This window comes from Trichechus manatus, unplaced genomic scaffold, assembly GCF_000243295.1.
Source record: "Trichechus manatus latirostris isolate Lorelei unplaced genomic scaffold, TriManLat1.0 scaffold00106, whole genome shotgun sequence".
Taxonomy (NCBI): Eukaryota; Metazoa; Chordata; class Mammalia; order Sirenia; family Trichechidae; genus Trichechus; species Trichechus manatus.
The window spans coordinates 7,300,809-7,325,770 of NW_004444042.1; the positions used below are offsets into that span (position 1 = coordinate 7,300,809).

Here is a 24,962-nt window from a genome sequence, read left to right on the forward strand (position 1 = left end):
TCAGGGACTCTCTATTGTGTTCCCTGTCAGGGCTGTCATTGGTGGTAGCCAGACACCATCTAATTCTTCTGGTCTCAGGATGATGCAGTCTCTTGTTTATGTGTCCTTTTCTGTCTCTTGGGCTACTGCTTTCCTTGTGTCTTTGGTGTTCTTCATTCGCCTTTACTCCAGGTGGCTGGGACCAATTGATCCATCTTAGATGGCTGCTTGCTAGCTTTTAAGACCCCAGGCACCACTCAGCAAAGTAGTAGGATGCAGAACATTTTCTTAATAAGCTTTGTTATGCTAATTGACCTAGATGTCCCCTGAAAGCGTGGTCCCCAGACCCCCACCCCTTCGTGCAGAGTTTTTGCTTGCTAGTACAAATACAAGCATTTTTTAATTTTATTCTTACATAGTTATCAGTCTATTCAGGAATATGATACTGGATTTCTGTTTATTATCTTGATACAAGGTTTCGTTTTACATGATTTTAAGTCTAAAAGTCATTGTAAAGAACAATATTAAATGAATATTACTATAGTTGGTACAGAGCCCTGATGGCACAGTGGTTAAGAACTCGGCTGCTAACCAGAAGGTAGGCAGTTGGAATCTACCAGCTGCTCCTTGGAAACCCCATGGGGTAGTTCTACTCCATCCTGTGCGGTCACTATGAGTCGGAATTGACTCAACGCAACAGGTTTTGGTTTATAGTTGATACATGATCAAGGCAAAAAATCATCACGTGGTATGTGAATAGCTGAATTTTTGAACAGTATTAATGGAATCACCTGGAGAAGTTCAGGGGATAGGATGTTACTTCTTTGTTGTTCTATGTAGTTTATGTTATTGAAACTTCAAACGTAGTTCTCAAAGAAGAATGGAGGAAAATATGAAGCTTGCTACAGTGGAAGACACTGTGGAATACTGCCTGTTCCTCATACCAAATGAACCAAGGAACCCAGAAAAACACAAGGAGATTCTTCTGAAGTATATTGAGAGAATAATGACCCATTTTGCACCCATACTGGTCCCGTATATCTGGCAGAATCAACCTTTCAATCTCAAATACAAACCTGAGAAAGGTAAGGCTCTTTTATCTATCTTGGTATATGCGACTATTAGTGTCATTCTGACGGTAGTGATGTGTAATAGTCCGTAATTTATCTATTGTTGTAAAGAAGAGATTTATATCCTGAACTTTTTAGATCAGTGATATTTGCTTGTATTCAGTTAAGCCCTTTAAAATTCATATTGATGAAAATCTTTCTAATAGTCATTACCTCAGGAACTAGCATACACACAACATTGTTAAACTCAGGGCTATTATTTTGAAATCTAATTACTGTGCCATAATATACCAAACTTTTTCAGGAAATTGGCTTCGTTAGCTATAGTTCCTTTTGCTGCTACTCAGAATTCCTCACTCTTGATAATGTGTTTAGTAGGCTGCCTTGTTTCACATGGTTGTTTTGGTGGGGATCTAAGAGTGGCTCAACCTGGCTTGTAAGAGAAATAAGCCATCACATTCATGGCCCATTAATTTTTTTTTTCTTTTTATTGTTGTGCTTTAAGTGAAAGTTTACAATTCAAGTTAGCCTCTCATACAAAAATTTATACATACATTGTTTTGTGACCCTACTTGCTCTCCCTGTATTGTGACAGCACACTCTTCTTTTCCACCCTGGATTTCCCATATCCATTCAACCAGCTCCTGACCCTCACTGCCTTCTCATCTTGCCTCCGGACAAGAGCTGCTCATATAATCTCATGTATCTACTTGAGCACACTCTTCATGAGTATCATTTCATCATTTGATTTCTTGACTCCCGCTTCCATGGGCATTGATTGTGGATCTCAGTAAAATGAAATCCTTGACAACTTCAGTCTTTTCTCCATTTATCATGATGTTGCTTATTGGTCCAGTTGTGAGGATTTTTGTTTTCTCTATGTTGAGTTGTAATCCCTCCTGAAGGCTGTAGTCTTTGATCTTTATCAGTAAGTGCTTCAAGTTCTTTTCACTTTCAGCAAGTAAAGCTGTGTCATCTGCATACCGCAGGTTGTTAATGAGTCTTCTTCCAATCCTGATGCCCCATTCATCATATAGTCCAGCTTCTTGGATTACTTGCTCAGCACACAGATTGAATAAGTATGGGTGAAAGGATACAGCCCTGACACACACCTTTCCTGACTTTAAGCCACACAGTATCTCCTCGTTCTATTCGAACGTCAGCCTCTTGATCTATGTACAGGTTCCTCATAAGCACAATAAAGTGTTCTGGAATTCATATTCTTTGCAGTGTTATCCATAATTTGTCATGGTTCACACAGTCAAACGTCTTTGCGTAGTCAGTAAAACACAGGTAAACATCTTTCTGGTATTCTCTGCTTTCAGCCAGGATCCATCTGACATCAGCAATGATATCCCTTGTTCCACATCCTCTTCTGAATCTGGCTTGAATTTCTGGCAATTCCCTATCAATGTACTGCTGCAGCTACTTTTGAATTATCTTCTGCAAAATTTTTCTTGCGTGTGATGTTAATGATATTGTTTGATAATTTCCACATTTGGTTGGATCACCTTTCTTAGGAATAGGCATAAATATGGATCTCTTCCAGTTGGCTGGCGAGGTAGGTGTCTTCCAGATTTCTTGCCGTAAACAAGTAAGCACTTCCAGCGCCACATCTGTTTGTTGAAACATCTCAGTTGGTATTCTATCAGTTCCTGGAACCTTGTTTTTCGCCAGTGCCTTCAGTGCAGCTTGGACCTCTTCCTTCATTACCTTCGGTTCCTGATCATATGCTGCCTCCTGAAATGGCAGAATGTCGACCAATTCTTTTTGGTATAGTGACTGTGTATTCCTTCCATCTTCTTTTGATGCTTCCTGTGTCGTTTAATATTTTGCCCATAGAATCCTTCAGTATTGCAGCTCGAGGCTTGAATCTTTTCTTCAGTTCTTTCAGCTTGAGAGATGCCAAGCATGTTCCTCTCTGTTGGTTTTCTAACTCCAGGTCTTTTCACATGTCATTGTAATACTTTACTTTGTCTTCTTGAGCTTCCCTTTGATATTTTCTGTTCAGCTCTTTTACTTCATCATTTCTTCCATTTGCTTTTGCTTGTTGACATTCGAAAGCAAGTTTCAGAGTCTCTTCTGACATCCATTCTAGTCTCCTGATATTCCCAGAACAAGCTATTTTTTATCATGCCTCTTTTTACACATGCTGTTCCTTTTTCCTGGAATCCCACCCCGGTCACTCCTCCAGACCAGCATAGCTCAAATATCACCTCCTTTATGCTCACATAGTCCTTTTGCATACAGTTGTTCATCATCTCTTTTCAATGACTTGGTTGTTTACCTCTCGTTTTAGACCCTGAGTTCTTCATAAGTAAGCATCTTGTATCTTATTCAGGATTACAACCCCAGCTGCCAGTATAATACCTGGAGCATAGTAGTCAGCGAATGTTTGTTCAATCGAATGATCACATGTGTTTTTATTTACAATGACAAATTTATCTGCTTGTATGGTTGCTTTTCTCTTGTTTTAGGAGACGTTCCTGCCCATATGTTTGGCATGACAAAGTTTGGGGATAACATTGAGGATGAATGGTTTATTGTCTATGTAATGAAACAGATTACAGAGGAATTCCCAGAGTTAGTAGCAAGGTATTGTAGTTATTTTAATAATTCTAATTATTGTATTATTGAAACTAAGTGACTACGTTTTTATTGTTTTAGTAATTTTTTTCTATAGTCTGATGGAAATTATACAAATTTGGGGCATAGATTTTTAAATATGACTTCTGTGTTTTCTTGAGGAAGAATTAAAGTATCTTTGGAGGGTTCAATTTCCAAAAAATTTCAGACAAAACCTACTTGTTTTAGGTTTTCTTTTTTTATTATCATTATGAAAGGACTGATACATGTGGTAAACAAAATTTAAACAATACAAAAAGGTGTACTACTCTGACTCCCCAGAAGTAAATTTCTTGTGTGTCTTAAAAAAAAAAAAATTCCATTCATATACACATATACATATTTCATAGATTTTTAAAATGTCTTTCTCTACTATAACATAGCTGTATATTTTTTGAGGAATTGTGTATAGAAGAAATTTAAAGAGAAATCAGTGAGCAGTCATATAGAAAGCAAAGTTGGTAGTACTGCATTCTAATAAACAGTTTTAAAAATGGGAAATCTGATGGTTCTCTGTAATCACCAAGTTATGCCAGGAGAGGACATTTTTATCCATTTATTATATTTTGTCCTATTCTTCCCGGTTAGTTCTCAAATTCTGACCTATTTCTACCCACCCAACCTCTTCCCCAACAGCTCAAGAAGAAACAAAACACAACATTTGAAAACATTTTATTATTGAAATTTCAAACATGCATAAAAGTAGAGATTATAAAGAGAGTATAATGCATCTGCATACACCCATCACCCAGCTTCAACAATTATCAAATCACGGCCAGTCTTATTTCGTCGATGTCCCTTCCCAACTCTCCCTTCCCATAGCAAGAGTATTTTAAAGCAAATCTCTTGATACCATGTCATCTCATTCTTAAATACTTCAGGATATAAATCTAAGAGAGAAAGACTTTTTTATTTTAAACACTGCTATTACTATAGCTTAGTTATTTAGTGCTGCTGTAACAGAAATATCATAAGTGGGTGACTTTAAAGAATAGAAATTTATTTTTTCACAGTTTAGGAGGCTAGAAGTCCAAATCAGGAAAGTGACTCTGGGGGTAGTCTCTCTCTCTCTCTGGTCTCTGAGAGAAGATCCTGTCTCAGCTTCTATAGCCCTGGCATTCCTTGGTTCCTTGACGATCCTCACATGTGCTTCTGTCTTCCCCAGTTTGTGTTCGCTTGACTGTGTCTATACTGCTCCTTATAATTCCAAAGTGATTAAATTTAGGACACACCCTACACTGATAGGGCCTCATTAACATAACAGAGGAAACCCTAGTCCCAAATGGGATTACATCCACTGGTATAGGGTTTTAGGATCTGATTTACAACACATATTTTGGGGGGACACAATTCAACCCATATCAACAGGTAAAAATTATTAGCAATGATTTTTTTAGCAATAATTTTTATGCTTTTCTATTTATATTTTTTTAAATAAGGATGAGGCAATATCTTTTGCATGTGGATTCTGATACTTATATAACAATGGTTCATGCCTACACAACATGTCTGTAAAAAAACCGAAACTAAACACGTTGCCATCGATTTGATTCCAACTCATAGCAACCATATAGGACAGAGTAGATCTGCCCCATAGGGTTTCCAAGGCTGTAAATCTTTACGGACAGGTCTATAAAGCTCTTTAAATCCTAGACATCTACTGTCTTGTCAGTCTTTTAAAAACCATTAGAAAAAGAAAGAAACACTTCCTCTATGTCCCTGCCAGATTAATCTTCTAAGGTACAGTTTTAACCAAGGTACTACCCTGCTCCAATTCTTTTCCTTTGCCTGTAAAACTAAGCTTATTCTCATTGATCCAGCCAACATTTAAAGTTCTTCACAAAGTGGTATAACTGTCTTTTTCCAGTCTAGTTCTTTACTAGTCGTTGTCCTCCAAATATCCACCTTAAATTGCCACCTCCATACTTAAGCTATTTTCTCTGCCAAGAACATCTCTCCTCTTCTCCCTAAATCTCCACTCATTGAAAATGAAAAAAGCTGGAACAGTGTATATAATGTGCTGCATATTGGGTGAAAAGAGGGGTAAACAAGAATATATCTTCCTATTGCCTAGAGTATGTGTAAAAAGACTCCAGAAGGATACACAAGAAATAACAATTGTTTGGTGGTGGGAATTGGGCAGATGGGAACAAAAGTAGGAAGGAGACTTTTTCATTGTGTAACTTTTTTTTTTTTTTTAATTCACCATATAAATGTATTATCTATTCAAACATTTAAATTTTAAAAAAGAAATACAAATGAGATGTAACAGATATCTTTCAAGGCCCAAAGAACACTTCCTCCGTAAAGGCTTTCCTAATCTCAGCTATATGTGATTTTTTTTTTTCCTTCTTTTGAAACCCTGTTGTAATTTGTACATTTTTCATTTTCTTGTCTACTACTATTTATTCATGTACTTTTCTTATTTTCTCTCCTTAGCTTTTCATCTTCCTCTAACACCTTTTCACAATCTTAGTCTCCTTCAGTGCCAAATGGTATCTTAAACATTTTACTTTTTCTTTTTTTTTTTCTGGCTTCCCTAGTATTGTGTACTGTCTTACTCATCAACAAAGTTACCACTTATCTATTGTTTAGTTAGTGTTTCTCTCCCCACAACTCTCTTCCCTCATAATCATCAAGATTGTTTCTTTTCTGTGTAAACCTCTTCATGAGTTTTTATAATAGGGGTCTCATGCAGTATTTGTCCTTTTGGGATTGACTTATTTCACTCAGCATAATGCCTTCCAGATTCATCCATGTTGTGAGATGTTTCACAGATTCATCATTGTTCGTTATCGTTACATACAATTCCATTGTGTGTATGTACGTACCATAGTTTATTTATCCGTTCATCTGTGGATGGGCATCTAGGTTGTTTCCATCTTGTTGCTATTGTGAACAGTGCTGCAGTGAACATGGGTGTGCATATGTCTGTTTGTGAGACGGCTCTTATTTCTCTAGGATATATTCCTAGGAGTGGGATTGCTGATCAGATGATATTTGTATTTCTAGCTTTCTAAGGAAGTACCATATAACTTTCCAAAATGGTTGTACCATTTTGCATTCCCACCAGCAGTGCTTAAGAGTTCCAATCTCCCCGCAGCCTCTCCAACATTTGTTGTTTTCTGTTTTTTTGATTTTTGCCAGTAATGCTGGGCTGAGATGGTATCTCTTCCAAAAATTAAACACTTATGCTCATCAAAAGACTTCACCAAAGGAGTAAAAAGAGAACCTACAGACTGGGGAAAAAATTTTGGCTATGACAAATCCTACAAAGTTCTAATCTCTAAAATCTACAGGAAAATCCAACTCCTCTACAGCAAAAAGACAAATAATTCAGTTAAAAAAATGGGCAAAGGAAATGGACAGACAGTTCACCAAAGAAGACATTCAAGTGGCTAACAGACACATGAGGAAATGCTCTGGATCCCTAGCCATTAGAGAAATGCAGATTGCACTGTGTTTGTAGATTGTTTTGGGTAGAACTGTCATTTTCACACTATTGAGTCTACCTATCCATGAGCATGGTATGTCTTTCCATTTTTATAAATCTCTTTTGGTTTTTTGCAGTAGTGTTTTGTAGTTCTTTGTATAGTTCTTTGTATAGTTCTTTTGCATCCCTTGTTAGATTTATTCCTAAGTATTTTATTCTTTGGGTAGGCTGTTATAAATAATATTGTTTTCCTGATTGTTCATTGTTCATTGTTCTCTTTATTGGTGTATAGGAATCCAACTGATTTTTGTATGTTTATCTTGTATTCTGCTACTCTGCTGAATCTTTCTGTTAGTTCCAGTAGTTTTTTCTTGGAGTCTTTGGGGTTTTCTATGTATAGTGTCATATCATCTGCAAATAGGGACAGTTTAACTTCTTCATTACCAATTTGGATGCATTTTATTTATTTTTCTTGCCTTATTGCTCTAGCTAGGACTTCCAGCACAGTGTTAAATAGGAGTGATGATAAAGGACATCCTTGTCTTGTTCCTGTTCTCAAAAGGAATGTTTTCAGCCTCTCTCCATTAAGAATGATGTTAGCTGTTGGTTTTGTATAGATGCCCTTTTTTGTACTGAGGAATTTCCCTTATACATACATTTTATTGAGCGTTTTTATTGGGAATGGTTGTTGGATTTTGTCAAATGCCTTTTCTGCATCAATTGAGATGATGGTGTGATTCTTTTATTTATGTCGTGGATTACATTGATTGATTTTCTAATGTTGAACCATGCTGGCATACCTGGTATGAATCCCACTTTGTCATGGTGTATTATTTTTTTTGATATGATGCTGAATTCTATTGGCTAGAATTTTGTTAAGAATTTTTGCATCTATATTTATAAGAGATATTGGTCTGGAATTTTCTTTTTTTGAGGTGTCTTTGCCTGGTTTTGGCATCAGGGTTATGATGACTTCACAGAATGAATTTAGAAGTGTCCCTTCCTTTTCTATATTCTGAAATAGTTTGAGTAGTACTGGTGTAAGCTCTTCTCTGAATGTTTGGTAGAATTCTCCAGTGAAGCTATCTGGGCCAGGGATTTTTTTTGTTGGGAGTTTTTTTAATTACCTTTTCAATCTCTTCTCTTGTTAGGGGTCTGTTCAGATTTTCAACATCATTTTGTGTTAGTCTGAGTAGGTGTCTTAGTCATCTAGTGCTGCTCTAACAGAAATACCACAAGTGGATGGCTTTAACAGAGAGAAATTTATTTCTTCACAGAAAGTAGGCTAAAAGTCCAAATTCAGGGCATCAGCTCCAGGGGAAGGCTTTCTCTCTCTGTTGGCCGTCTCATCAGTCTCCCCCTGGACTAGGAGTTTCACCGTGCAGGGACCCCGGGACCAAAGGACACACTGCTCCCAGCGCTGCCTTCTTGGTAGTATGAGATCCCCAATTCTGTGCTTGCTTCCCTTTCCTTTTATCTCTTGTAAGATAAAAGGTGATGCAGGGCACACACCAGGGAAACTCCCTTTACATTGGACCAGGGATGTGACCTTAGTAAGGGCGTTACAGTCCCACCCTGATCCTCTTTATCATAAAATTACAATCACAAAATGGAGGACAACATCACAATACTGGGAATCATGACCCAGCCAAATTGATACACACATTTTTGGGGGGGCATAATTCAATCCATGACAGTAGGTAGTATGTTTCTAGAAATTTGTCCATTTCCTCTAGGTTTTCAAATTTGTTGGAGTATAGTTTTATATAGTACTTTGTTACGATCCTTTTTATTTCACTTGGGTCTGTAGTAGTGTTCTCCATTTCATTTGTTTGGGTTATTTGCATCCTCTCCTCTTTTTCTTTTGTCAGTTTGGCCAGTGGTTTGTCGATTTTGTTGATCCTTTCAAAGAACCAACTTTGGTTTTGTTGATTCTTTCTATTGTTTTTCTATTCTCTATTTCATTTATTTCTGCTCTCATCTTCATTATTTCCCTGCTTTTCCTGTTGTTAATTTCTACTTTGATGGCATTGTAATCAGAGAAGATACTTTGTATCATCTATTTCTATAAATTGTCCTCTGAGCACTGCCTTTGCTGTGTCCCAAAGGTTTTGGTATGATGTGTTTTCATTCTCATTTGATTCTAGAAATTTTTTTATTCTATCTTTGATTTCTTCTGTTACTCAGTGGTTTTTAAGCAGGGTATTATTTAGTTTCCATGTAATTGATTTTGTTTTCCCTGCTCTTCCTGTTGTTAATTTCTACTTTGATGGCATTGTAATCAGAGAAGATACTTTGTATCATCTCAGTGTTTTGGATTTTGTTGAGGGTTGCTTTGTGGCCTAAGATGTGGTCTGTTCTGGAGAATGTGTGTTGGAAAAGAATGTGTACTTTGCAGCTGTTGGGTGGAGTGTTCTGTATACATCTGTGAGTTTAAGTTGGCTCTGACCGTGGCCTTTAGATCTTCTGAATCTTTGTTGAGTTTCTTTCTAGACGTTCTGTCCTTTACCGAGAGTGATGTGTTGAAGCCCCCTACTATTATTGTGGAACTATCAATTTTTCTTTTCAGCGCTGTTAGAGTTTGTTTTATGTATTTTGGAGCCCTGTTATTGGGTACCTAGATATTTATTATGGTTATGACTTCATGATGGATCAGCCCTTTAATCGTTATATAATGCTCTTCTTTGTCTTTTATGATGGATTTTGTTTTAAACTCTATTTCATCTGAGATTAATACTGCTACTCCTCCTCTTTTCTGGTAGTTGTTTGCTTGATATATTTTTTTCCATCCTTTGATTTTTAATAAATTTACGTCTTTGTTTCTAAGGTGTGTCTCTTGTAGATAGCGTATTAATGGATCCTGTTTTTTAATTCATTCTATCACTCTCTGTCTCTTTACGGGTGCATTTAGGCCATTCATATTCAGTGTAATTATTGATAGGTGTGAGTTTACTGCTGTCATTTTGTAGTGCTTTTTTTTTTCGTGGTGCTGACGTTTTCTTTGTCCCTCTTACTGTCCTGTGCTGAATTCTTTTTTTTTTTTTGCAGATTTTGTTTCATTTCTTTTGTTTTTGTAGATTTTATCTTTACTGAGACTTTATGCTTTTCTTCTTGAGTAAGTTTGATGAGCAGTTTTGTTAACTTTCTTTGTGGTTACCTTGAAATTTGCCCTTTACTTCCTAGGTATGAACTAGTCTTTTATTACTTGGTGTCACCTTGCCTTCCTCTCCATTAGGAAGTTCTGTACCTACACCCTTTTGTCCTTCTTTTATTGTTCTGATGTTGTTGTCTTTTACAGATTAACCTGTCTGGTTCCTTGTTGTAATTAATCCTTGAGAGTTTTAGTTTCGATTAATCCTTGAGAGTTCATTTCCTAGGTTGATATCTGGCTGGTGTGGTCTTGCATCCTAGATTCAGTCTGTTGTCTGATGTTGTTTGTTCACAAACTGAAGGATTCCCTTTAATAATTCTTGTAAGTTTGGTCTGGTTTTCACATAGTCCCTTAATTCCTGTTCATCTGGAAATGTCCTAATTTCATCATCATATATGAATGAGAGTTTTGCAGGATATGTTATTCTTGGTTGACAATTGTTTTTTTCAAGTTTTTGTATATGTCATCCCATTGCCCTCTTGCCTGCATGTTTTCTGCCAAGTAATCAGGGCTTAGTCTTATTGTTTCTCCTCTGTGTGTGACTTTTCATTTTTCTTGAGCTGCTCTCAGAATTCTTTGCTTGTCTTTTATCTTAGCGAGTGTGATTATAATATGCTTTGGTGATTTTCTTTTGGGGTCTATTCTATATGAGGTTTGTTGAGCTTCTTGGATGGTCAGCTTTTCATCTTTAATGATATTAGCGAAGTTTTCTGTCAGGAGGTCTTCAGTGATCCTCTCTGTGTTTTCCATTTTCTCCCCCATTCTGGAACTCCGATCACTCGTACATTTTTGCTTTTGATTGTATCCCACATCATTCTCAGAGTTTCTTCGTTTTTCTTCGTTCTTTTTTATGATTTTTCCTCAAACAGAGTCATATCCAAATATTTGTCTTCCATTTTGCTGATCCTGTCTTTCATTGTTTCAAACCTGCTCGTCAAACCTTCTATGACAATGTCCATTTCTGAAATCTTCTTGTTTATCTTTTAGATTTGTAGTTACTGTTTTTGTATGATTTCTAGTTGTGAATTTATTTTAACATTTTGTTCCTGTATTATTTTCCTGAATTCTTCCATGTTTTTGTCTGTAGTTTCTGTGATTTTGTCTATTTTTTCCTTATTTTTATCTGTTTTTTCCTTCAACTCTTGGATAGCTCTGAATATTAGAGATTTGAATTCCTTATCCAGTAGTTCCAGTGCCTTTTCTTCCACTGGAAAGTCACCTGATGTTTTATTTTAGATGCCTACTGGAACCATCCTGTCTTGTTTTTTTTAATATGTTTTGATATTGTCTGCTGTCTTCGGGACATTCAGTAGTTATTTTGTCCATTTAATGATTGTAGGTTTGTTTGTCTCGTCCTGCTTTTTTGTTTTATTTGGTTATGTCTGAGCAGGTGGTCTGAGTGTTCTTTGTTGTTTGCTCGTCTGTGGGTATGATACTTCTCACCACCTTGCCCAATGTGCAGGGCTAGTCACTCGGCTATGGTGCAGCAGGGCAGGTCCAGTGGGTGCTTTGTCTCCTGCTGGGAGCTCCGTGAAGCTGCCTTCCCATACTCCCTGTATGCACATCTCCGACAGGAGTCCAAGATGGCTAACTGGTGCTGTGTTAGCTGATAGGGGACCTCCACTCTGTATCTCTCCTCGCTCTCTGTTCTCTGTCAGTTTCTTATTCTGTTCTGTGCTTGGTTGATTTCTTTATCTCTTCGCTTGATGCTTAGAGTTCCAGGATTGATGTTTGTCTCTGTTTTACTTAGTTTTTCAGTTCTTTGCTGTGGAAGGGCGGTGTGGTGCTTCTGTCTGTAGCGCCACGTTGTCCCTGCCTCTGACATTTTGCTTTCTTAATAGCAAATTTTACATAATACATACTCAAATATTTACTAAGATGAAGAAAACAATGTATTAGAGTAAAATTGTTTTGATTACTAACAAATATGTGCTTTTTGAATGTGAAATTGGAAATTATTTTGCATTAGGATTGAAGACAATGATGGTGAATTCTTGTTGATAGAAGCGGCTGACTTTCTTCCTAAATGGTTAGATCCTGATAACAGTACCAATAGGGTAAGTATACCCAAGTTCAGAAAATTGTCAGAGATGAAATCATGTTGCAGTATTTTCATATATATCTAGAATTTGCCAGTGCCAAGTATGGAAATGAAAATGTATCATTTTTTAGGTATTTTTCCACCATGGGGAGTTGTGCATTATTCCAGCACCAAGGAAACCCAGAGCAATATCCTGGTTACCCACCACAACCCCAACAATCCCACAAGCATTGAATATAATCTCAACACACCCAGAAAAGATTTTGGCTTCAGAATCTATACGAGCTGCTGTGAATAGGCGCATCAGAGAGTAAGAAAAATATAACTTCCTTTGCTAGTTGAGGAGCCTTTTGGTTTAATGCAGTTCAGTCTTTCATTGCATATAGAATTTCTTTCACCTAGATAAATTCTAGTTTTCTTTCTGTCTTTATTCCTCTTCTTCATCAAATTGACTGACTAATTAAACTTACAATATTTTCTCAGATTTTAAAACCAAGAAACAGATTTTTTAATAAGTCCCATTGAAAAGTGTTATAATCTAGTCCTAATATTTTTGCGTTTTTTTCACCTTAGATATTGTGGCTGAGTATTATCTATGTCTGTAGATGAAAAAAAAAAAAATGAGACCTTTAAGAATGAAAACCTAAGAGAGCACAATGTGCTCAGTTTCTTCTGTGGTTCTGGTACTAAATATGGGATTCTTTGGCCTATGTGAAATACTTTAGGCCTCATTCAGAAGAGAAGGTCTTAGCCTAATAACATACTAGTTCAGCCATTCAGTATTTGAATACCGTTGTGTAGCACCATTCGGGTCTTTTAAATCTTTTAGCTTTGTTTCAATATACTTTTTACCATTTTTTAGAAGAATAAGCTCTGACTTCATTCTTGTTCCATAGTATACTAGGTTTTTCGTTTTGGTTTTATTGAACTGCCTGAATTCCTTTGCTTTGTTTTCCTACTTTTTCTCTTTCCCTTTCTTCTCTCCTCTAATTTAAGTATATACAGTATCTTTATCTTCACTTTGTTACTCTGTCGATGAAACAAGACAAGATATTAAGGAGGTTGGTAGGTGGTATGAGAATTCTAGATTTTTACGTAAAACAAAAACAATAATGTTGTCTATCATAGGTACCCAGAAAAAATTCAAGCCTCCCTTCATCGAGCCCACTGCTTCCTTCCAGCTGGCATTGCAGTAGTGCTAAAGCAGCGCCCCAGATTGGTGGCTGCAGCAGTCCAGGCATTTTACCTGCGGGACCCCTTTGACCTGCGAGCCTGTCGAGTTTTCAAAACATTCTTACCTGACACACGAATAATGACATCGGTAAGATATCTCTCTTGGTCATCTAGTTTCTCTCACCAGAAAGAGAATCGAAACATTATTTTAATTGTTTGCTAGGAAAAATTACAAATATTCCGTTTACTCATAGCAAGCTAATACACATTTTTTTATTTTTTCTTTTCTCCCTCCCAGTGGAGGAAGATTTGTTCGAGAGACCTGACTCCCCATTTTATACCTCAATATGTCCTAGCTATGTTTTGACCATACTTTCCCTATTTGAATTATTTGCCTCTTAATAAAATGTTTTCTCTCTTCCAGAGAATTGATAATTATTCTTTGTCTTCTACTCCCCAAAGTGCCATATAATGTAGGAACTAATGGTAGGAACTCCGCTAGTGATAACTAAAAAGTGGGCAATGAGGGCGAATTGTATGGCATTTCAATTAAATCTCAATAAAAAGCTGTTAAAAAAAAAAAGCAGGCAGTGAATAGTTTGACTCTTCTTTACATTTCATCTATGAAATAAAGCTCATAAATGGAGCTATTGCTATATTTAACTATGAAATGATACTCAAATATCATTTTTGGGAAAAGACTTACGTGTTTTGTGTTCCAATGTCCAGGTCACCTTCACTAAGTGCCTGTATGCACAGTTGGCACAACAAAGGTTTGTACCAGACCGGCGGAGTGGATACCAGCTGCCTCCTCCATCTCATCCCCAGTACCGAGCCCATGAATTGGGCATGAAATTGGTGATGTTGAACCAAAAATTTTATTTTCTTTTATGTGTAAAAGTACTCTTATCAAACCAGTGGCACAGTGTAGAAAGTCTAGGAATATGCCCAGTTTATATGAGATTGTCATAAAATGTGACGTTTCAAATCAGAAGAAAACAGTTGACTCTTCAGTAAATGATGATAGGACAACTGGGAAACCGTCTGAAAAATTAGAATTGACTCTCTTATACGTTATACCAAAATAAATTCCAGTTAGATCAAATATTTAAATGTAAAAATTGAAACCATTAAAATTGAAAGAAAATGCAGGATGATTTTTAATATTCTGAATAGGAAAAGTCTTTCTAAGTATGAATTACAACTAGAAGCTATAAAGAAAAGATTGATAAATTTGGCTATATAAAAATTAAACATTTCTGCGTAGGAAAGAAAACCAGTTGCTGTCAAGTCAGTACCAACTCAGGCAATCTCATGTGTGTCAGTAGAATTCTGCTTCATAGGGTTTTCAGCGGTTGATTTTTTGGAAGTAGATTGCCAGGCCTTTCTTACGAGGGAAAGAAAAACTCCATGAATGACGTCAAAAGATATTCAACCTGAGACGGTGTTATATTTGCAATGTAAATGACGAACAGCTGATTTCCCTTTTATGTAAAGAATTCCTGTGAGTCAGTATGAAAAAACAGTAATCAATTAATAGAAAAATGTTCACAAGCCATAAACAGTCCGCAAAAAAGGAAATACAAATGACTTTTAATTCAAACATATGAAAAATGTTGAACCTTGCTCATAATAAAAGAAGTGCAATTTAAAGCTATAAGATAATATTTTTCACCATTAAATTGGCAAATATCAAAAAATTTTATAATATCCTGGGTTAGTGTGGTGAATATAGAGAAAGAGATGCTCTCAAACATTGATGGTAGAAATGTAAATTGATTCAGTCTGTTAGAAGAACAATTTGGCAATATCTATCAACATTTAAAATACACACACCCTTCTGCTCAGCATTTTCACTTCTAGGAATTTATCCACTATATATTTTACATGTGCACAAAGATGTGTATATGAGGATACTTATGACAGCATTATTTGTAGTAGCAAAAAATTGGAAACGACCTAAATGTCCATTAGTAGGGAATAGTTAAATAAATTATCTAGCCACAAAGTGAAATGGATAAATTTGTATGTGCTCATATGTAGTGATCTACAAGGCATATGGTTAAGTGAAAAAAGCAAGGTGTAGAACAGTGTGTACTGCCATTTAATGTCAAAAGGAGTAGACTGTGAGGATATACATACACAGACACACACGCATATATGCTTGTGTGCATAGATTACTTCTGAAAGGATATGCAAGAAATTGGTGGTAGTAGTTTGTTCTGGAGTGATCAGGGAAGTTCCCTGTTTAAATTATTTTTCCATGTGCATCTATTACTTATTTTTTAAATGTATATTTTTGATTAAAGGACTCTGAAAATGAAGTGATTCCCTTTCATTGCTATGTCTGAGACCGTGCTCAGTTTATTTGTAATTTGTTAGACAAGAAACCTTTTGCAAGCCTTTTCTTAAGCAAACAAGAAATAAGTTTAAATTTCCCATTTTATAATTGGCAGGAAAAAAAAACTCTTTAAAGAGAGAGAAGATTCTTTATTTTGTGTTATTTGTTTTCACTTTATAGTTTTTAGTAATTACAGAGATTAAAAAAACTTGGAAATTCAAATTTTTCATAAAATTTAAAAAGTTATATAAATGTTCACATGTCCATGTGTCTAGTCACCTAGTTCTTGAGTGGAGCTAAATGAAAGAAAATAACTTAATAAAAATTCTTAACTATCTCATCTAGGCTCATGGATTTGAGATCTTGTGCTCCAAAAGTAGCCCACATTTTTCTGACTCTAAGAAATCCCTCGTTACTACTTCACCACTATGGCCTGGCTTCCTTGACAGTCTGAAAAAGAATGATTACTTTAAGGTAGGACTTGTGATGTATGTTATTTTTAAATATCAAGGCAGTGATTTAAAATCCTGTGGTCACTATGTAATATATAACACAACCATAGAAGATGACTCATTGGTACTCAACTTAGGGTCTTTGAAGTTGGTAATGAGGGAGTGTCTACAAACTGTTTTCAGTATTTTAGAAAAACCAATAATATCTGTAGCGAATGATAAAATTTAGTGTTTTTATCAGGTGAGCAGTTTGCACAAATTGGTAAGACGAACATGAAGTCACCAAATAGATAAATCAGTAAAAACATGGATAAAAAGATTACAAAAAGACAGCTAGGGGACTTAAAGTATTCATCCTCACTAGTAGTAAAGATATGCATTTGAAGACAATAATGAAAACTATATCCAAACACCTTGAGGGACTGAGTTACTGGGGCTGAGGGCTGGGGACCGTGGTCTTGGTGGACATCCAGGTCAATTGGCATAACATAATTCATAAAGAAAATGCTCTACATCCTACTTTGGTGAGTAGCATGTGGGTCTTAAAAGCTTGCAAGCGGCCATCTATTGGTCCCATCCCGTTCAGAGCAAAGGAGAATGAAGAAATCCTAAGACACAAGGAAAATATTAGTCCAAAGGACTAATGGACCACATGAACCACGGTGTCAACCAGCCTGAGCCTAGAACAACTCGACAGTGCCCAGCTACCACCACCAACTATTCTGACAGGGATCACAATAGAAGGTCATGGACAGAGTGGGAGAAAAATACAGAATAAAATTCAAATTACTGGTCTGACAGAGACTGGAGGAACCTCTAAGACTATGGACCCTGGACACCCTACTAACTCAGAACTGACTCTACCCCTAAAGTCCACCTTTCAGCCAAAGATTAGACAGGCCTATAAAACAAACAGTAACACATGTGAGGAATGTGCTTCTTAGTTCAATCAAGTATACGAGACCAAATGGGCAACACCTACCCAAAAGCAAAGATGAGAAGGCAGGAAAGGACAGGAAAACTGGATAGTTGGACATGAGGAATCCAGGGTGAAAAGGGAAAGGAGGAGAGTGCTGACACATGGTGGGGATTGCAACCAATGTCACAAAACAATTTGTGTATTAATTTTGAATGAAAAACTAATTTGTGCTGTAAACTTTCACCTAAAACACAATTTAAAAAAATAATGAAAACTGTTTTTTACCTGTATAAAAAGGATATGAATGATACTCAGTGTTATTGAGTGTATGGTGAAATTAATACTCCTGTACATTGCTTGTAACATTATAAATTGGTGGAACCTTACTGAAAAGTAATTTGGTAGTGTTTCCAAGAGCTATAGAAAGGTTCAAACCAAAAAAAAAAATTCAGATTCCAACCATGACTCAGAAGTTCACTTTGAATAATCTATTTTAAAACATCTAAGAAGTGAAGAAGTCCATAAAATATGATTATAAAGACTGTGCGGCAATATGAAAAGTGCTTATTACTGTATTTTTTTTATTGTGCTTTAAGTGAAAGTTTACAATGCAACTTAGTCTCTCATACAAAAATTTATACATACGTTGTTATGTGACCCTGACTGCTCTCCCTGTACTGTGACAGCACACTCCTCCTTTCCACCCCTGATTTCCTGTGTCCATTCAACCAGCTCCTGACCCTCTCTGCCTTCTCATCTCACCTCTGGACAGGAGCTGCCCATTTAGTCTCATGTATCTACTTGAGCTAAGAAGCACACTGTTCACAAGTATCGTTTTATGTCCCATAGTCCAGTCTAATCTTTGAAGAGCTGGACTCAGGAATGCTTTTAGTTCTGGGTTGACATAGAGTCCAGGGGCCATGATTTCTGGAGTTCCTCCAGTCTCAGACCATTAAGTCTGGTATTTTTACTAGAATTTGAGTTCTGTACCCACTTTTATCCTGCTCCATCAGGGACTCAATAGTATGTTTTTTGAAGACTATAAAACATCGAGAATGACTGCTATTAAAAACATGCATGTAAAAAACAGAAATGATAGTTAAGATGGGATTATGCTACTTTTTGATTGTATGTCGCAAACTTTATGTAATGCTGTGTTTTGTAACCTACTAATTACGCTACTTCTCACTTATCGACATGGTAGGTTCCAAAGACCATGTTGTTATACAAAAATCAGTGTTATGGAAAAATGGAGGATGACTACATCATTACACAAATATCAAATTACATCATTACATAATTGCCAAATCACTGAGAATCATGGCTCAGCCAAGTTGGCACATTACCTTAACCATCACAGCCAACATTACTCTCATGTTCGTTACTGCCAGACTATGTCATTAATGCGCAGAATAGTTGGATAGTAGATTTTTTACTATTGTCGTAAATGCGAAATGTCGGATAGTGAGATAGTCAATAAGTGAAGAGTAGGTGTAATTATATCTTAATTATAACTAATTAAATACTTTTTTAAATGGTAGTACATCTTCCAAATTGGAAAGAATTAGAAATTAGGATAAAAGGATTAGGAACCACTACATCTAGCCTGGTCCCCTCATTTGAAGACACTGAAGCCCAAACAGGAACTATTAAGGGAGTCCCTGTAAGACTTGAGCCTCATGATTCCTGGGCAACATATTATATCACACACTGCCTCCCTGAGAGTTGCTGATGCACAGGTTAGTGTAATAACACCATGTAAATAATGTTCTGATAGACTATTATTGTTTTTCAAGGGACTGATAGAAGGCTCTGCTCAGTACCAAGAAAAGCTAGAAATGGCAAAGAACTACTTCCAAGTCTCAGTAAACCAGCCAGAAAGGTGAGTTTATGACTGCCTAAACATAGCAGAGTAGTAGCTTGCCGGGAGTTAAGGAGTTACTTACTCTTGAGATAGGTGCAGATGTTGGAGCTCCCGTATTTAAACAGATCATGGCAAGGAACAGCAGAATGACTAGTGAAAGGGCTGGGATTCTGGGAGAGGATGTGTTCTACAGAAGATTGCTGGCAGTAGCAGGCCTAATAATAATAATAAAATAGCTAACATTTACTGAGTTCTTAGAAGTATCAGTCACTTTAACTCATTAATTCTCCCTTATAGCCCTGTGAAATAAGTACTTTTATTATTCCCATTTTATAACTGGAAAAGCTGAGGCCAAGAGAGATTAAGTAATCTGCCCGAGATCACAAGCTAATAAGTGACAGACCTAGGATTTGAACCTAAGAATTTTGCTATTGAGCCATGTGCTTGATTTCTGTAGGAGTTCTGGACTATGGTTAGCTATTTTAGATGGGGCTGAAACATAGGAAGCAGCAGGCATTCTGCCTCCAAATCGAATCTCAACCTAACGTGCCATACATTTCCTGGAGGAAAAAAAGAAATGAACACAGGGTTAGAAGGAAATGGCACCCCTTTAAAGTTCGGTAAAGTTGAGTTTCAGTTCTGGAAATGGTGGAGTAACTTACACTGAACTATATGCCTATGGATTACAATTACGAACCCTGGACAAAATATAAAAAACAACTGTTTGGAGACACTGGAGAGCAACAAAAGCAGGCAGAAATTGAAGATAATATGATCCTTAAAAGAAGGGGGAGGTCTCCATTTATCTGATAAGCCCCTGAGGGCACTTCCCAGTCTGTATGGCACAAAGGAAATAGAGCTCAAGCAGAAAGCACAGTCTTAGGCTGAGGAATCGAAGGTCTTTGTTATTGGAAAAAATTCAGTTGATGGTCACAAATTTGAATTTGAGATACTTATAGCTATTAAATAATATAAGAGAAGGAGCTTTGTATATTCTGGTTTAAAAGGTCCTGAGGTATGTGTGTGTGTGTGGTTTTTGTTTTGGGGTTTGTTTTTTTTTTGAGTCAGTCTGTCAATCTGATCTGGTTTTGAACCCCAGCTTACACTTACATTGCCACCTGAATGTTTTGCCAACATCTCAAACACCATATCTTCATGTAATAGAATATTCTTTGAAGACTGTGAACAGAGTTGCTGCTGAGAAGGCTCTGACCTCACAGCTGTCTGAAATGTTAATGTGCCTTTGTCCCACTCCCATCAGTTTTGTGGCAGTAATTGGTAGAAAAGAGGATGCCTTCTTAGGGGATCATTTAAGAAAATTTGAGGGAAGAAGTTAGAAGAGTAATGGTGATGACCCCCATAATTAGGAGAACCCCCTAGATGATTCTGATACACCCTTAGGGGACCACTACCCTATTAAGAAGCATTACCTTACAGTCTTGGGTTAGAGTGAAGTTAAGAAAGTAGAAAGACTCAGTTCATAGGAGAGTTAGGGCTCCTCTGGCTAAATAAGATAGGTTGGTGGTTGGGTGGCTCTCTTTTTTAAATAATAAAGTTTGTTTATTGTTACAAAAGTAACACATTCGTTCATTATATCAAATATAGAAAGATGTAAGAAATCAAAAATGTATACCAGAGAATCAGTCGCTGTTATTCTTTTGGTTTTCTGCCTTCCAAGGTTTTTTCCCCTTACGCAGTTGATTTTTTTTAATTTATATACTCTATATAAATTTTTTAATACACTTTTCTTTTGTGGTAAACATATAGGTAACAAAACATTTGCCATTTCAACAATTTTCACATGTACAGTTCAGTGTGTGTTAAATTTTTCTAATAGACTCAGCCAGATTAGACAAGTCTGTAGGGCCACCAATAACACATGTGAGGGACATGCCTCATAGTTTAGTCATGTGTATGAGACTAATGGGCACACCAGCCCAAAAGCAAAGACTTGAAGGCAGGAAGGGACAGGAAAATGGACAAATGGAAACAGGGAACCTGGAGTGGAGATGGGGAGAATGTTGACACATCTTGGGGTTGGCAACTAATGTCACAAAATAATTTGTGTATTAACTGTTTAATGAGAAACTAATTTGCTCAGTAAACTTTCACCTAAATCACAATAGAAAAAAAATTCTAATAGACCATTTTTTACAATGTGACTACTTTTAACAAGGTATGTAAATATTTTTAAAGAAAATGAATACAAGTCCATTATGCAACCTTGATTCACTCCAGTCAAACAGGTTAGAAGGATTCCATCAATTTATATAACAATTGGTCTCTTTTCACCTGGAACAACAGGGGAAGGAGGAGAGACAGAAACAGGAGAAGGATATGGAATGTGTGGCTATTTGCCTGCATGAACAACTGCCTCCTTTTTCATGAAACCAGAAGAACTGGATGGTGTCCGGCTACCATTACTGAACATTTTGATCAATGATTCCACAGAAGAATCCTGATCAAAAGGGTAAAAATGCAGAACAAAATTTCAAATCCTCATGGACTCCAGACATCCTGGATCCATGAAGGTTGGATGAATCCCTGAAACTATTGCCCTGAGATAATCTTTAAACCTTAAACCAAAAATATCCCCTGAAGTCTTCTTAAAAACCAAACAACAGCTTAGCTTAACTAGTGAAAAAGGGCTGCCGTAAGCATTATGCTCTTTTAAGAATTATCTATATGGGATCAAACAGACAACAGCAACTCGAAAGATTGGATGGAAACCTTAGGGGGTAGTGAATTTATGTTAATGGGGGAGGAACAACTCAGAAAAGAAGGATGAGAATGGTTGCACAACTTGAAAAATGTAATCAATGTCACTAAATGGTACGTGTAGAAACTGTTGAATTCGTGTTTGTTTTGCTGTGTATATTCTCAACAATAAAGATAAAGTTAATAAAATTTTATATATAAAAAGGTTTATATAACAAGTTCAAATCACCATCATAGAATAACTTACTCATCGTAAATAAATCTCTGTGTGTATTTTCTCACTGGTTTATATTAGAAGGAGCACAAGATAGTTAAGGAGACTTGATTTCAAGCCTTTGCTCTGTCCAACTAAATGACCTTGCAAAAGTTAAAGAAGTTCTTTGAGCTCTGGTTTCCTCATCTGTAAAACAGAATTATTACCTCCTCATTATAGTAATTAGAGGACTAAATAAGAAAATGTATTTATAGTGCTAGCCTGGCATATAATAAATGCTAGATTAATTTTAGCTCATACTTTTCCCTCTGGGTCTTCTTTTCCTCACATGTAAATTGAAGGGGTTGTACTAGATCAGTGGCTTCATAGTGGTTCCATGGAGCCCTAGGAATCTGCAGAAGAACCAGAGTAGAGGGCAAAATAGGTAGGTCTCTGAGCCTCCAACCTCCACTTCAGCCAAAGCAGTTTTTCTTTGAACTCTTCTATATTTTGGAGTTCCTGGTGTTCTATATTTCAGCGTTCCTGGTAAAATTTGATTGGGAAAAAGGAGTCTGATAACTAAAGTTTTAAAACAATTATTAGGTTAGATAATCCCTTCCAGCTTTAACATACTATGTTTTTGTGATTACTATTTGTCATGGATTGAATTATGTCCCCCAGAAGATGTGTGTGTCAATTTGGCTGGGCCACGATTCCTGGTATTGTGTGATTTTCCTCTATGTTGTAAATCCTGCCTCTATGATGTTAATGAGGGAGGATGGGTGGCAGTTGTGTTAGTAAGGCAGGACTCAATCTACAAGGTTGGACTGTGTTCTGAGGCCATCTCTTGAGCTATAAAAGAGAGACAGGGGTACCTCATACCACCAAGAAAGCAGTGCCAGGAGCAGAGCACGTACTTTGGACCTGGGGTCCCTGCGCAGAGAAGCTCTTAGTCGGGCAACACTGATGAGAAGAAGGCTGACAGAGAGAGAAAGCCTTCCTTTGGAGCTGACACCCTGAATTTGGACTTTTAGCCTACTTTACTGCGGGGAAATAAACTTCCCTTTGGTAAAGCCATCCACTTGTGGTATTTCTGTTATAGCAGCACTAGATGACTAAGACACTGTTCTAGGCTCTTATATAAAGAAATACCCATGTCTTTTATTTTACATAGCTCCCTTGCAATGAGCCCAGGTGAAGAAATCTTAACCTTATTACAGACAACACCATTTGACATAGAAGACCTTAAGAAAGAAGAAGCTAATCTTCCCCCCGAGGATGGTAAGTGATGGATCAGGATAGAGTGGCAAGATTATAAAGAAATAAAACATTCTGGTGAGTCAGTATTCTTGCCCAAGAGTACCTGTCATGTGACTGTAGTATGGCAATATCACGCTTTCTCCTTTTTCAGATGACCAGTGGTTAGATCTCTCACCAGATCAGCTGGATCAGCTCCTGCAGGAAGCTGCTGGCAAAAAAGAGTCAGAGCTCATTTCCAAGGGCGAAGAGCAGAACTATGACTTAACTCAAGTCTCAGAGAGCATGAAAGCTTTCATATCTAAAGTCTCAACCCACAAGGGAGCAGAACTACCTCGGTATATAATTTGTATTGAAGTATAATTATCTAAATAGTAATAAGCCAAATGTTGAAGTCATCCAGTTATTGCCATTTCCACTCTTTAAATGAAGGAGTTGTATTATTTCGTTTCCCTCGTTTGGTGCCTAGTACGGTGATAACTTACTTATCTGGTGTCAGACTTCTAGCAGCCCCATCCTTTGCAATCGTTGAAGTAAGACAATCCCAGACCCCTGCAGAGAAGTCAGGTCCTTCACACCTTAGATTTTTATTCAGAGATTCATGGACTCTTAACAAGCCCAGACTTCTGACCTCCCACTTCACAGCAGCTTGGGAGCTACAGACTCAAAGGGGAAGGAAGGGATCTGCCAGAAACAGAAATGAAACGTAAATTACATTAAGTAACAGGAAAAAAAGGAAGGTAGCCCTGTCACTATACAGCAAATATGTCTTTGTTAGTGTTGTTGCTCTTGAGCCTCAAGAAAAGACTAAAATTTATGTTCAGTATTTTCTCTTTAAGAAAGCAGAGATGAGGGAAACTGTGTCCTTATGTATTTGTTAAGTTTTGGTTCTTAAAGAGATAGACTTTATTTAACTCAGATAAACCACTGTTGCTAGTGCTAGATATATATTGTGGGGGGTGGAGAGTGGGTAGGTCCTAAAGTCAGCATAAATTACAGGTGCGTAAACAAGGTGCAACTTTTTCTTTTATCAGACTTTCCCATTTCTGTTGCCCTGCAAGGCAAGTAAGCGTAAGAATTCTTAAAATTTAAACTGTAATTTTTCTTGCTGTACCTCTTTTGAAATCATCTCTGGTAGTTTCCCTAAGAGTAGCAGCACATTAGAAAAAGTTTTAAAGAATTGTATTCAGGAAAGTTAATTATTTTTTTGCCTTTAATCTTGCAGAGAACCTTCTGAGGCTCCAATCACTTTTGACACAGATGCTTTTCTTAACTATTTTGATAAGATTTTAGGTAAGTTACAGTGCAGTGTTTTCTTTCATTTTGAAACTGTAAGTAGCATGACTGTTGCTGGAGCATTGGATCTCTTGGAAGCCAGAATGTTTGGTTTCTCTTTATGGTTTTGATTACTTTCAACCATGGTATTACTGCCCTATTGAATGATTTTGCAGAGGATGTCTAGCTCAGTGCCTGACATAGTAGCTGCTCAATAAATATTTGTTGAATGAATGAATCTTGTATGTTTAGGAAGGGTTGTACCTTGGCTTCCATAGTATATTGCTTTTTCTCTTTAGACTCACTGTACTTACAGATCAATAAGAAAAAGGCATACAGCCCAATAGAAAACACCCCAAAAATCAGCAAAGGGTATGAGCAGGCAGTTCGCTGAAGAAGGAATATGAACAGTCAGTAAATGCTTGAAAATAGCTAAATGTCATTAATAATCAAGTAGATGCAAAATAAAAA

General features: G+C 36.8%; 1 protein-coding gene across 2 annotated transcripts in view; it reads left to right on the top strand.

Moving 5' to 3' along the window:
• Nucleotides 1-24,962, top strand: part of ECD (ecdysoneless cell cycle regulator) — a 31,646-nt gene that overhangs the window by 3,832 nt on the left and 2,852 nt on the right. For both annotated transcript variants that reach the window (XM_023737690.1, XM_004383237.2), the window contains exons 2-12: nucleotides 847-1,064; nucleotides 3,527-3,644; nucleotides 12,228-12,315; nucleotides 12,431-12,609; nucleotides 13,428-13,620; nucleotides 14,202-14,330; nucleotides 16,159-16,287; nucleotides 18,981-19,066; nucleotides 23,134-23,240; nucleotides 23,371-23,554; nucleotides 24,442-24,509. In XM_023737690.1, the coding sequence (XP_023593458.1) occupies nucleotides 860-1,064; nucleotides 3,527-3,644; nucleotides 12,228-12,315; nucleotides 12,431-12,609; nucleotides 13,428-13,620; nucleotides 14,202-14,330; nucleotides 16,159-16,287; nucleotides 18,981-19,066; nucleotides 23,134-23,240; nucleotides 23,371-23,554; nucleotides 24,442-24,509 (1,486 nt within the window). In that variant the 5' untranslated portion in view covers nucleotides 847-859. The remainder of the gene's footprint in view (nucleotides 1-846; nucleotides 1,065-3,526; nucleotides 3,645-12,227; nucleotides 12,316-12,430; nucleotides 12,610-13,427; nucleotides 13,621-14,201; nucleotides 14,331-16,158; nucleotides 16,288-18,980; nucleotides 19,067-23,133; nucleotides 23,241-23,370; nucleotides 23,555-24,441; nucleotides 24,510-24,962) is intronic.